The 14,698-nt window shown below is 38.3% G+C and overlaps 1 protein-coding gene across 4 annotated transcripts in view; it reads right to left on the reverse strand.

Moving 5' to 3' along the window:
• Window positions 1-14,698, reverse strand: part of TRAPPC9 (trafficking protein particle complex subunit 9) — a 522,448-nt gene that overhangs the window by 458,950 nt on the left and 48,800 nt on the right. For all 4 annotated transcript variants that reach the window (XM_069780118.1, XM_069780115.1, XM_069780116.1 and 1 more), the window contains 3 exons: window positions 12,790-12,916; window positions 6,512-6,657; window positions 56-141 (listed from right to left, as the gene is read on the reverse strand). In XM_069780118.1, the coding sequence (XP_069636219.1) occupies window positions 56-141; window positions 6,512-6,657; window positions 12,790-12,916 (359 nt within the window). The remainder of the gene's footprint in view (window positions 1-55; window positions 142-6,511; window positions 6,658-12,789; window positions 12,917-14,698) is intronic.

The raw sequence follows: 14,698 nt of genomic DNA on the forward strand, positions 1-14,698 counted from the left end.
AATGAGATTTTTTTCAGAAAAATAATAGAAAGGGGAGATTTAGAAAGATACATACCATGTTTTCTACTCGGAGCTCAAAAGGCATAGGGTTGTACACCATCAACTGAACTTCACATACATCTCCCTGGACCCACTGGAAGTCTACATGAAATGATTATAGAATTAACGCAGGAATTACCTAATCATAGTGTTATAAAAAAGTAGCATCAGCTGAGCTGTCAGACTGCTGTATTATCTTTATGGTCTAAATTAACATCTCTGTATAATCTTCACAGCCCAAGTCCTATTCAAGTGCATTATGGGACACAAGCTATAAATCCCAGCCAAAACAATGGGTTAAAGGACCAGAAGCATTCATTAATACAGTAATAGTACTCCAAAGACCCAACATTACATTGGCAAAATTAACTCAGGCATCAATTCAAAACAGTACTTAAACACATCCTTAAACACTTAAAGGCGTATATACTTAGAGCTAGGTACAGAATACACGTAGCCTTGGATATTTAAGCCTCAGATAAGCAGCAACCAGATAAGGAATGAAAACAACAGGAAGAAGGAAATTAAAAATAATGGAAACAAGTCTTCATATAGACACAGCTGATGATACGGAGTAAGTAAAAGATCACTCTGAATTAAGAAGGAAACAACTGCTCACCAGCAAGATGCCACCTCAGTTTCCTCCTCCTAATTTTCTTTGGGAAACAGTAATTAATTTGGGAGATGCTGTGCGAGGGGAAGATGACACTAGGTTCTACAGATACAAATTTTTTTGAGGTTCACAAAATGGAGACTTAAGCAATAACAAAAATTATTACGTAACTTACACTTAAGAAAGACAACAAACAAAAATAGGTCAGGTAATAAGATGTACTTCTGGCTTATATCTCACTACAAGAGACAGAGGTTCAACTTTAATGACACTTCACCCTGCCAAGTTTAAAATTTTGTTTGTTTTTTTTTACTTTAAGGAGACAAGAAGCTTATGGAAGGGAGGTCAGCAGCAGAGACCCAAGTTCTGAGGAACTGTACAATGCTGAAAGATTATTTTACATCAGCACTTCATAATCTTTTCAGCCCACAAGATCCTGTCTAACTTCCAAATTTCTCATACTTAACCACATGCACCTGATGCTCAGACTTAAAACTGAATGTGACAAGATTCTCCATTCAAGCTGAGGACCTGCAGTCCAAATAAACAAAGGTGGTTTAACTGTATTTGTTAAGAAATCATGAATATAAGCTAACCTATAATATACATAGATTAACTTTTACTAGTTTACTCAATAATTTTAACATACATTACCAACACTTTTTTACTAGGATATTAGAAAGCATCCGGTAAAAAAACCAGGATTATTAAGACTGTCATTCACAGTTGAAACCATCTGTACTCTAATCGTACATTCACAATGGTTTACCATCTGATTACATTTTGCAAGCAGTATTAGAGAGCTCAAGGGAGATGCACTTAATGCAAATGTTTAACTCCAATTAATGCTAGTGGAAGTTAAAAACATACATTCAGAGATACTAACAGGTTATATTACTATGAAACCTGAAAAGTAAAACTGTTGATTAAAACAAAACGTTCAAAAGAACAACTGTATGAGATGTTCTGTAAGTTCCCTTTTATTTAATTCCTTCTAAGTGTCCATAATGACTTACACATTCTGCAGTTCACGAAAGATTCAGTTACTCCTCTGAAGAGGTATTGTACAGAGCTTCAAAGTTAGGTAAGCACTGAAGCCCCATTATGGTTAACTGTATCAACACAGGCACTTGTAGTAGCCAAAGCAGACACTTCAGTCCTTCTAAATAAATTTCCACATTGTAAGAACTACAACAAGACTGGAATGTTCTTTCTGAAAATGATTTCAATGCAACCACGTAAAAAGTGATTCTGAAAAGTCAGTGACCAGAAAAACGTGTTGGAAACTCTTGATTTCATCTAAGTATTACTCTGAGCTCAAACTATGCATTAGTCTGATGCTTGAATCTCTTTCCTTCGAAAAATAAAAAGTGAGCTTAGAATCCTTTACGTTTTACAGATACGATCCCTCCCTCAGCGCAGAAAACTCCCTGATCTACCTCCTTAGAATAGCACTGAAACCGCGTGAAGCCGACGCTGGCAGCACAAGCAAAGGGCAGCACAAGCAAGCAGCAGCTGAGAGGAGTGCCAGGCTTTCGAGGCCCCCGCCGGGTGTCTGAGGGGGTTTCTCAGCCCACCAGACCCTTGGGCTGTGCGTGGGGAAAGACCGGCCGGCCAAGGCGACAGGTCTCACCACAGAGCGGCGGGCGAGACCTGGGCGGTGCCGGCTGTCCGCGCGGCCAGGCCAAAGCGCGGGAAGCCGCAGATCGCCGGCCCCTGGGCAGCGCCGCAAACAGGGCGTGCGCACGGGGAGCGGCGCCTGAGGGGAGCAGCGCGGGCAGCCTGCGGGGTGCGCGGTAAACGGCGCCTGAGGGGAGCAGCGCGGGCAGCCTGCGGGGTGCGCGGTAAACGGCGCCTGAGGGGAGCAGCGCGGGCAGCCTGCGGGGTGCGCGGTGAGCGGCGCCTGAGGGGAGCAGCGCGGGCAGCCTGCGGGGTGCGCGGTGAGCGGCGCCTGAGGGGAGCGGTGCCAGCGGCTCGCGTGGAAAGGGCTGCGGACTCCGCCGCTGCTTGCTCTGCTTATCCTCAGGCTTGGGCTGCTGCCCCGACACGTCACCCCAGCTAGCTGGTGGCTGTGCAAGCCTACCCAGCGGCTGGAGGTCTCCGGGGAAGTAGAAGGGCGGATTAGGCAGTGCTTTGAGGTTGTCAGCAGCATGGCGGTAGAAACCAGGCGAGGGCTCTGCTCTGCAGCAGACAGGAACGGGCTACCACCATGCCAGTGGAGGCAGCCACCCAGGCAGAGCTTGCTGTCAGGGCAGCTGCTGTCCAGGTGGAGGGCTGCAAAGCCTGCACCCCTGCCTCCTGGGTGCAGGAGGTGGAAGCTCCACCTGTGCAAGGTGTGCTCTGGTGGGCTCGCTCAGGCAGCAGGTGGAGGAGCTAACAGCTGGGCTAAACAAGAGTATTCTTTGAGGCTTTGCAAGAATAAATGCTAGGGCCCCATGGCACTGACCTCCAGAGACTACTGGACAAAGAGCTTCACCAGCAAACTGACAGCACCTTGGAGCCGGAGGCGCCATGGTCTCTTATGACCCACAGGAACAGGATATCACTTCAGTCTCCTTCATTTTAAGTACCAGCCAGCAACAGATAGGAAGCCTTGGCAGAGGACAAAAACCCATGAGCAAAATTCAGAGGGAGAAGCCGCACCAGCAGCACGTAGTAAAAGCTGCAAAAGGACACGGCAAGCGCTAGTAGTGTGTGACTGTGGAGAGGCACCGAGGCACCTGTCTGCCAGCATGGTATACAGTCAGGGGAGGTTTGCTGCTTGCCAGGAGCCAAGATCTGGGATGTCAGAGGGAGATGACTGCCCCAGCTGGTTAAAAGCACAGACTGCTGTCCCCTACTTCTTTTCCATGTGGGCACCGATGACATGGTAAAGCAGAACCTGGGCAAGGTCAAGCAGGACTTCAGAGCCTTGGGGGTGCAAGTAAAGGGACAGTTGCCCAAGTGATTTTCTTCTCTGTCTTGCCAGTCAGAGATGGGGGTACAGGCAGAAGTCGAGGCATCGTGCAGGTCAATACATGGCTTCCTGGCTGGTGGTGTCACTAGGGCTTTGGTTTCTGTGATCATGGGCAGTCCTTCAACGAATACAGCCTGTTGGGGAGAGATAGGATCCGCCTACCTAGAAGAGGCAGGAGAATCTTGGCTAGCAGATTGGCTGACTTCACGAATCGTGCTTTAAACTAACAAACTTGGGGTGTTAGTGGCCAAAGCTGTGACACCTGCATGTTCATAGGCAACAGGGTAGGTATGTGCACCTACAAGAGTAGTAAGGAATGCTCCCCAACCCTCTCCAAAGGCAAGATTCTTAAGTTTTATTGTTTCCAGTCAGAAAAGGTTATCAAGCTGAAAACTGAAAACATTTCCTCAAGACTTTCTAAAGGGTTTTGTTTCTTTTTGGTTTGTCAGTAGTACTGGATTTCCTTTGCTGTAACAATAATTTAATCAAAACATGGCTTACATATTTCCATGTAAGAAAAACACAGTTCATTTGTTATTGCTGTTGTTTTAAATTAAATGCATGTCATTAAAATATTGTCATTAGTTTCAAAGTTTATTAAATTTCTCATCTTCTTTCAAAGGAAGTATCTTATTTTGTATATTCTTTTGTTTGCAAAACTTTGAGTGAAACATTAGTGGCTTTTAAAAGTGAATGCACTGTGTATATACTTCAAAAGGCAAATGCTTTACGGGATCACAAGCAGTACAGACATCTCCTTTGGCTAAGTAAAAACCTAAAAGGAGAAACTGCCCTGTGTAATATAAAACTCCTATGGTACACACAGCACATAAACAAATCCTAACTTAAACTGTTTCAAAAAATGCAGGTGTCTTTTGTATCCATCAAGGAACAAGAATACTGCATAATACAACTGTTTGACAGGATTAGCAATAAGGTTTTATTTAAATTAAAAAAACATGACAAGTTATACCTAAAAGATTAAATGTTAAAAATTTAATTGTGATTATTAAGAGAAATAACATAAGCTATTTTCCAAAGAAATATTTCTGTAATGGGAGAGCACTTTAAGATGTTCCCACACATCTACATTTTTATAATTTCTTATCCTTTACTTGATTCTTCTTATTTTTTTTAATTTCTTTTCCTTTATCTTTTGAAATCAAAGTAGTACTGTAGCAAAGTAGCAGTAAGCCATGTCCATCCAAACTGTCAGATAATAATCCATACCTCTGCATATTACCCAGTTCCTCATGTTTCAACTATTTATTGAAAATACACATCATCATAAAACAAATTAGAAAATGGGCATATGTTCTTCTCAAGGTGAGAGATATCATCTTAATCATAATCAGGGGTTCATGGCACAGGCAGGTTAAGTCCAACATCTAACCTAGAAGACTGTGTGGAAAAAGCCCGTAGCCCCACATTTTAGAATGAAGAAACCGTACAGAGAGATTCTCCGAGTACTGGCTCTGCAGAGCCGGCACAATCCAGATGAACAAGCCAAGTAGTTGCTACACTGCTGGAGAAAATTAATTTTAACAGTAGATGAAAGAGGACTGTTAGAAGAGTAAAAAAGGAGAGAGACAAAAAAAAGGTGTCCCAGGGGGCAGTGCAATACACTACAATACAAATACACTACCACTAACAAGAGAAACTGAGAATATAGGAAATGGAAAGCATTCCCCACCTTTCATATGCATTCATGCTTGAAAGGGGCAGGGAGCAGGGGACAGAAGTTCAGGTGCTGAGGAGCACACCCGCTTCTCCTACTCAAGTTTCTGCCCTAACTTGTTCCTGAGCTACCTATTTGAAAAGTAGTTGGAGCCACTGCCTACGACAACCTGCTAGATGTTCAGTATTTTACAATTCAAAGCATGATACAGAAAATCTAACAAACCTTGGTGACATTTCCAAGTATTGTTTTTCTACTTTTTCTTTTTTTTTTTTTGTGGTTACTCTGTACTAAAATCAGTGACATAAGGAGGCAAGTTAAGAAAAACAACATTCTGCAAATTTCTGTATTGAAGTTTTTACAATCAGTTCTGTCCATTGTCACACAAGTCCTTTTTGTGCTGACACTAATGCTTATGTTAAAAATTATCATGCACGTGATATGCACAAAAGCAACAAAAAGGACTAGCAATATTTGTAAATTAATCCGGGATTTTAAACAAGCCTTGTAATCTATTTCCAATGGCACAATTACGGCACTGAAGAGCTTTTTAATGAATGACATAATCCTCTAGCAAAAGATAACTAGTATTCCAAACATTGCTTATAAGGCTTTTTTGATTTTTTTTGCTGAACTATCTTTAAGAAAAACTGACTAATCAGACAGTTAATCATTCTGAGTTTACATTAAATCATAATAGGATATCAACTAGATGCATCTGAAAGAGATAAACTGAAAACCAATTCTAAAACCCAATGGTCTAACATTGGGATTCTATGGCTGATGAACTACCACAGTCCAGTTTCCTATGAATTTGCATCTTTTGTGCAAGAAACTGCACTCATTCATCCTAATTTCTTCATGTTCATGATGATACCCTTATCAGAAAAGGGGAAACCCCAACAGTGCATCTAGCTCAGGGCACCACACATGGTAACTGGCTAAGCTGGGTGCTGCCAAACAGAATGTGTCAGATCTAAGTTTTACCTGATTTCTCTTTTGTTTGAGAAGGAAATAAAACTAATTTATATCCTCTGAAATCAGTTTTATCATCTATAAGACTTTGAAACTGTCCCACGGAGAACAAAGCTTTGCTCCTTCAGAACTTTAGGCTAAAAAACTGATTATTTCAAACACAAGAAAGTAATGTTCAGGTTTGCTTTCCTTGACTAAGAAAGATTTTCTAATTAATAAAAAAATGGAAAATACTGCAAAATATTCTTACCTATTTTCTTATTTCGTTCTTCCCCACGACTGTGCGCAATAATTGGAGAATATATGAAGGGGCTTTTGGTTGACACATTCTGACCAAGTAGACTTTTCATTTTGTGAGGTCGAAGACTGGTCGGGAGGTTCAAAAGCTTAACAGATCTGTTGAGTAAAAACAATTTTAAAATATTTTATTTATTCTGTTTTATTTTATAATAGATGGTTGTGTTAAAAATGAACGGATAAATACTAAATGACAGTCTCAGTAGGTACTGATTAAAACACCTGAGATGGAAAACATGAAGTAAACACTTAGAGTACAAAAGAAAGTAATACCAACTCAAGGAAACTAAAGACAAAGTTTCAGAAAGCTCTCAGAAAACAAATACCAAAGGAAAAACATCTTCTGTAGAAACCAATAAAACCCAAACTATCCGGATCAGTGATCTGAAATCCAGCTATTAATTTCCAAGTTAAGTGCAGATAACAACAGATAGACCACAAGTCCAGTGCAGAAAACAACCAAATATTTACCTTAAACCCAAACTAGAAGCCAGAAGAAATTTCATTGGACAATGTAAAGAACTTCTCCAAGGTGAATAAAACAGACTTTAAAACAGTTAAAACGCACAGAGTTGCTTCTAGAAGGAAGGAAATGTCCCAGAAATTTTGGTGGGTTTGTTGAATGACCAGAAAGCAATTACAAATAGACAGAAAACAAATGATTTATTGGACTATATCCCTGTTAGACCCAAATCCCTACAATACCATGCAGGGAAATCACTGGCCTTGCAAAGCTGATGGGAAATTAAAAGACTAAATATTGGGCATAAGAACAAGCAATAAATTAGTGGATATTCAGTAGAAGTAGCAGCATTATAAAAGCCTGTAAGAATCCTAGTTACTTAGAGTCAGGAAGGACCGAGGAAAGGAAAAACAAAAGGTGAATAAAGGCATCATTCAGCATCATAGCTATTTTGCTACTGTCTATTAAGCTTGAGGTATTTGTGCTTTTAATTAAGAACATCATCAAGAGACGAGAATCTCCCCTTGTGGATTAAATCTCCAACTTTTAAAATCTGGTTTTCCAGTAAAAAAAAAAAAATCCTACAGAATAAAACTACAGTTTTTACCAATTGCTAGAGGCATCCCACCACACTGAGGTAGACAAGCAAGAATGAAATAAAACGCTTACAAAATTTCCCAGCAGTAAACATTTAAAAGATACTTAAAAGCTATAGTAGGCGTGTACCAAGACAAACAACAGAGTCTAGCTAAAATCCTAGGAGACTTCTAAAACCAATTAAGAGGCCAAGCGGAAGAATGCTAGAAAACCCCAACTTGTTTAAAGATTAACTCCCTTCTTCCCCCCTTTCCTACCCAACTCCCACAGTAAAACTTATCTCACTGGAATTCTTTGATAATGCCATAATAAACCAGAGAGGTTATAAATGTTACAGTACATGATTAAGTTGTCGTGTTTTATGAAGTTCTTCAAATAGTATGACAAGAGCACTTGAGCACTAAGAAAGAAACCTGCCTTCCTCAGCTGTAAACTTAAGTGTCTTCACTTTGAAAAGCAGATAGGTATTCTTTTACATGTTAAGAGGTTTGCATCATTTACAGGATATAACTGAAATAATTCACTTGCCAAAGCTACAGAATTATACTTAATTTCAAAACAATAAACTATTACTGAGAACATGAAAATAATGTTAAGTCCTCAGCACATTAAAGAACAGTTGTACCAATATCCCACTAATAAAAACCACATACATACAAGAAAACAATTTTAAAATTACCCAGATCATTGAAAATAATGTGCCACTGCTGAAAAATAATGAAGCTGTCTGTGTAGTGTTACTCTTGCATGTTATCCCTGATACAAGACACCTGATAAGAAGTTACTAGATAACACTAAAAGTATTTTGGAACAAGAAATAAATTACATCTATATATTATCTGTTGGTGATGCTTAGTGTCAGCAATTTGTTGCAATCATATGCAAAATAACAGACAACAAGCCTGAGGAGTAAAGAGAAAGTATGACAGATTGCTGGATATTTCATATTTTGAAACCTCTTCTGATAGAATTTTGTTACAAATTAGAATGCAACTTAAAGCAAAACATGTAAATGATACTTATTTGAGGAAACATTAAATTTGATAAAGTGCTAATAAAAAGGAATTTTATTTTATATATAGAAAGAAGTGCTTTAGCTTATCCATCATTATTATATAAATAGTGGTGGATAACCTTTTTAATCTTAATGCATGACAGTGGAAGTGATGTTCTTCAGCCACATAGTAGAAAGCTATACCCTCACAGGTCATACATAGAACGTTAATTCCTTTGTGTGAAAAGCTTCAGTAACATACATTTTCTAGCCCCTGGCCCAGCCCAACTGAATTCAAATGAGTGACAATTATGAATTACAAAGTAATTTCACTAGCTACCCAAAAGATCAAAATCTTGTATTTGGAAAAAGTTGTGTTAATTAAAAACAACCTTGCTTAGAGGGGAAATGAAGAAAATTTTAAAAACCCCACTCTACTAAGTAAACAGAGGGGAAGAAAAAATGGCACCAAGTAAATTTAAAGTAGTAAGAAAAGTATATAAGGACAACCAAAAGACTTCAGTGGTGAAAAGGAAGAAAATTCTTTCTTCTGTTAATTATATTAGTAAGAAAATTAGTTTTAACCCAGGTAAATTATGAAAATTGGAATAGCACATCTATTAGAATAGAAAGACAATAAATTATTCTCTTTTGTATTACCGAAAATACTAGATATGATTTTACAGTATGCTATAATGGAATACTTTCCAATCCAACATGCTTTTAATTTCTGAAGCTTCATCAAAAGAAATAAAAATTCATCAAGGAGGTTTCGAGATTGGACTAGAGTATTTGAAATGTCAAAAAAAAAATCCCAAAATTCCAAAGGCTAAAAGAAAATACATAAAAATATTATAATATTTAAAGCACGTCAATAATAGACCAAGCATCTATTAAAAGACGATACACACAAAGAAAGACTACAAAGAATAGCATACTTAAAGGACTGCTAGTTAACATGAGTAACGGAATATCAAGATTTTCCCAAGCCAAATCTCTTCTATTGCTTTATAGGTATGGGGGGGGGGGAAGGAGTTAACAGTGCAACTATGTTCCAATTTCACTGTGGCATTTCAATGTTTGACAGTATTTTGATTAAGAAATCTGCATCCCAAATAAGCACTTCACATTAAATGGATTAAGAACTAGTAGACCATGAAATGCCAACAGTAAATAGAAGTCGTCATCATCAGTAAATGCGTACGTTTCTAGAGGGCTCTAGCATGGATTAAGTAATAAGCTTAGGTTATTCAACATTGATCAAAACCACATTTCCACACATTTATAATTTATGTCTCAAAAATTAACATTATTTACCTCAAAGAGCTCTGCAGTCCTGCATCATGATTATTTTCCAACTAGCTGGACAGCTCCACAATACTCTAGGTCTGCTACGTAGATGTAACTGGAGGCTTTACATTTAGACGCATCTAACATTTTGTTGGATTATGGATTTTTATCACTATGGCTTTTATAGAACTTTCAAAAGACAAGAAGGGGGAAGGGGGAGAGGAGCACAAACGGCAATTCTTAGCTGTTAAATAATGTTGATATTTTCAACACTCCAAGCGCAACCACGTCAGCACAAGCTGGTAGTGTAAATTAAGCCCCTGGATGGCGAGCAATTTCTTAAAGCTAGCCCTAGGAATAACAAGTAAATATAACTTGCTTGTCCCCTTCTCTCAGCATACAAAACATTTTAAGTCAGGCAGAGCCTTTCCCATTGAAGTCTTGGTAATCTGTTGCCAAAGTTTTGACTGGCCTTTATATGCATGACTCCTATAAAAAAAGGATTCAGTTGGCATTTCCCATATCTTCAGACTTGAATTCTCTTCAATATTCAGCATGGAGAAGAACAAGAAATCATTATGGAATACATTCAGTACAATCCACCTCCTCCATGGTTTAAAAGTTAAGCAAAAAGCAAAAACCTGAGACTAATTCAGGATTTAACACTTCACAGCTAAACACGTGGCTGCTTTTTTAGCACAAGGTAAGGGTTAGACTCAAGGGAACTTTAGCATCGCATTTCTGCACCTATTTGACAGCCAAGGCAGACAGATACCATACACAGTCAGATTAAGGAAGGTAGTTTTGGTTTTATACTGTGTAAGACTTAAGATTATTCCTAGAACAGAGATCTGCAAGAGGCACTAAATGGCTGACAGAACTCTTGCTCCCAAAAGAAAATATTTTGCCTTAAAAACGTTTTCATGGAAGCTTTTGCTCTAACTTCTCCTTACAATCACATTAACTCAAGTACTAGAAAGGACTATACAAGTTTGCTTAATTAACTTCAAATTTTTTTAATACTATTTAATTTTTATTTCTAAAAAAAAAAAGGTTAGGTTAAAATTTGCCCTAAGTTTGTTGTCTAAAAACTTTCAGGAGAAGAAATACAGGCCTCCTTCATGTATTTAGCTGGGAACCTGCCTTCAGAATGTACTGACCAGGGAACTCATCTAACACACAGACACAGTTACCTGAACTTTTCTTTGGGCATCTTTAAGATCAATGAAAAATGAGTCAATACAGTCCACATACTCCAGTAATTCAACTCATCCTAAAGTGATATGTAAATTAGGTTAGAAAAACCTGGAAGTTACTATCTACGTGTCTTGACTGCAAATATGAGCTAGGATAGTCAAATATGACTAGTTTAGCTCTATACATAGATTTTTTTGTGAAACTAAATCAACCCCAAGGTCAGCTGATAATAAATTACTCAAATAACTTTTCCACTGTAATATGTAGCTTTGCTTCTAACAGTTAAGGTTTGGGGATCATATGTCCACATTACATGTTTTCCAGCAAAGAATTTGATACCAGCTGCAACTCCAAAGTACACACTGCACCACTGAACAGGCAACACAGAGCAGGTATCTGCACAATCATCCTAGATGATTTGTCAGCGCCAACTGAATCCACTGAGGGGACAATGCTGGAAGACCTCAAGGAAGGTGCATTTTTGCCCATGAGTACACATTAAAAGTGCAGTGACCCAGGTGGCTGGCCAGTGCACAGCTTTCTACTTGGTCCAACCAGGAGAAAAAAAAACAAACAAACACTGTTTCCAGGACACCCCTGGAAACGGTGTGACCATTCTGATTCCGCATACAATTCCATCTGACCACATACAACCATATGCTCCAGTCAAACCTGCACCTTAAGCAAGCACCTCCCACACAACAAACTGTTAGTGTGAACAGACCTATCGTGTTAAATGCACTACAAATAGTTAGACAAGGTCTCTTTCTTCAGTAAATGTGAAAAAAAAAAATTGAAGAAGTTAGAGAGAACATAGTAAAACTAGTTGTATCATGAAAAATGGTCATAAAGTAAAACATTCATTTTCATTTTAGAGACTAAAAGTAATCAGAAAATAAATATAATTTTCACTCTTTGGTTATACACTTTATTATCTCTTTGTGATACCAGAACTCTTGCTTCATGAAATGTTTTATGACATCCCACTGAGAACTCAAATCTCTACGAGAACTCTTCAATAACTTCTACCGTATTTTTTCTGAATAGCAATTATCTTTCCTTCAAAAAGCCACTTCTTGACAAAGATTTTCTTTTAGCTTTTTCTTTTATAATTGATGCCCAGTGGCTGTATTCTCTCTCTGACTCTCTCTAATGCTTCATGCTAGGCTTTAATCTAAACAAGGTATTATTCATTGGACTGACTGCATGATGTGCTTTGGCACACAGGCACAAAAAGGAACAGAGATTTAGAATAGGCCAGTGAAGGTGCCAGCCTGAAAATGCATCATCTGGAAAGGAACAAGCTACAAAAGGCATCAGTTCCAGCTGAGTTCCATGCTCCACAGATGGAAACAGCACCCAACTCCTGGACCTTCCGTATGATCAGGCACTGAACTTAAATCTCAGCTGCAATGACAAAATACTTTTCTTCAATTGTATCAGAAACTCTTGAGTGACAGTTTAAAAAAAAAAAAGCCTCTCTCCTTTTGAAACTAAAGGCCACAGAAGGTATTTTCTGCTCAAAGGCTCTATTTTTGCCTAAGAACTTTTCAAAACAATTTGACATTTTGACATTTTTCCATGTTACTGTGAACAACTTACGTAAACTGAGAAGACTACATCCTTCCAGTATCCTTTAAATTTTGACAGGTACTGTGGAAAAGTTAAAGATTATATTTTGGAGTCTTACCTCACAATAGGCAATTTGGTGAATGGAACAGGAGGTAACTTCAAACCGTCTGGAAGAGTGATGAATTCCATTGTACCAGGGCATTTTGCTGTGTAGCTTTCCAAGCTCTGTGTTACATCTTTCTTTTCTAGAAAATAAATTTGTTTAAAATAAGATCAAAAAACAATTTCAAACTTACATGTAACAAAAGTTTATGATGAAGTTATAGCCTAAAGTTTTACTTGGTTTTTTTGTATTTATACAAAATAACTCTAATGGAATGCCAACTAATTTTTGCATACAATGCTTAGAGTTACGCTCCAGAAGCCTTAATGAATGGATCAAATATAATTAAGTGACCTTACATAAGACAGTTTTCTGGACTTTTCAGAATTTTTGAAGTGTCACTCTATACCTATTTTTTGTTAATTTTTCCATTGTCAAAATACAAATATCTACAATTTATCTAGTAAATCTACATATCCAACACAATTGGCCTTAAGCATGTTAAGGTTACTAATAAATAGCATTGTTACGTGAACAAGCCCTGCTCTGAAACATTAGCTGAAACAATACCAAAGCCAAAGAAGAGAAACAAATTATTTTTGATGTTACCTTGTGTTAAAACTACTTCATTCTTAAAACAATGGTACTATAGTATGCTACTAAATCATAACAACTGGTAAGAAAATTTTTCTTTTTGCTTAAATTGCTTAAAAATACAAGAACATTCAAACAAACATATGTTATTTGGGTTACTTTCAATAATGGATAATAAATGCTTATGTATTTTATCAAAAAATTGTTTTTAACAATGTATACAATTGTGTCTCCAGAAAAAAAAGTCTATTTGGAAATATACGGCCTGAACACAAAATTACATTTCTGTGATGAAATGGGAGTCTGCAAACAGAAATAAGCCTGAGAGTGTATGTTTAGAGGGGAGAATGAGATAGGTGAAAAGTCTTAGACCTATATTGTTTTAAAGCACAGTAAACATTCCTCCATATATGTGCTACCAATAAAAATAACTAGTCAATAACTAAACTGTTTCTAGAAAATACTTCAGAAATCAAAATACTCAAAAGAGAAAAGGGAAGAATGATAGCAAATACTGCTTTCCATAAAAACTGCTTAGACAAGTGTATTGAGTTTATGGGGCAAAGTTTTGGTAGCAAGGGGTGCTGCAGGGGTGGCCTTTGGGAGAAGAGACCAGGAGTAGCTCCATGTTGGAGAAAGCCGGTTCCAGCCAGCTCCCAAAATGGACCTGCCACTGCCCAAAGCTGGGCCCATCAGCAATGCTGGTAGCATCTCTGTGATAACATATTTAAGAAAGGGTAAAAGATGCTGCGTAGCAGCTGTGAGAGGGAGCAGTGAGAAAAATGTGAGAGAAACATATCCTGTAAACGACACCACTGCCCAAAACGCCACCTTGGGCCTTGAAAGGCACAAACACGATGTTTGTGCTGCCCACATCAATCCAGCTTAGTTTGTAAGCTTCCAAGGCCATGAGTACATACTCTTTCAAAGCAAATAAACATGAACGGTAATCGCCTTCACTCTGAAATTAATGCCACATAACTGAACAATTGCCTTGCTTGTGTCTGTGTTTCATTGAACTGTCTCTTGAACCATTCACTACATTTTAATTTTGTGTAGGAAATGTTCCCCAAAATACATTATTAGACATACACATACACTCAGATCAGCACAGCACAGCCAGGAGTTCTAGTGGTTCAAGACAGTATTTTCACAAAAATTTCAGGCTACAGCATTCAGGTTGTTATTTGCCATGTTATATGAGCAAGGGCACATAGTACAAGTAGAATCCGCTGAGGTGGAAAGCATCACAGCTACCAAGAACGATGAAGACAACACTACCGTATGCGCTTAATTCTGCTTGAAACTGGAGGTCTGTCATTGTGAAGAA

The sequence above is a fragment of the Haliaeetus albicilla genome, chromosome 3 (genome assembly GCF_947461875.1).
Source record: "Haliaeetus albicilla chromosome 3, bHalAlb1.1, whole genome shotgun sequence".
NCBI classification, from domain to species: domain Eukaryota; kingdom Metazoa; phylum Chordata; class Aves; order Accipitriformes; family Accipitridae; genus Haliaeetus; species Haliaeetus albicilla.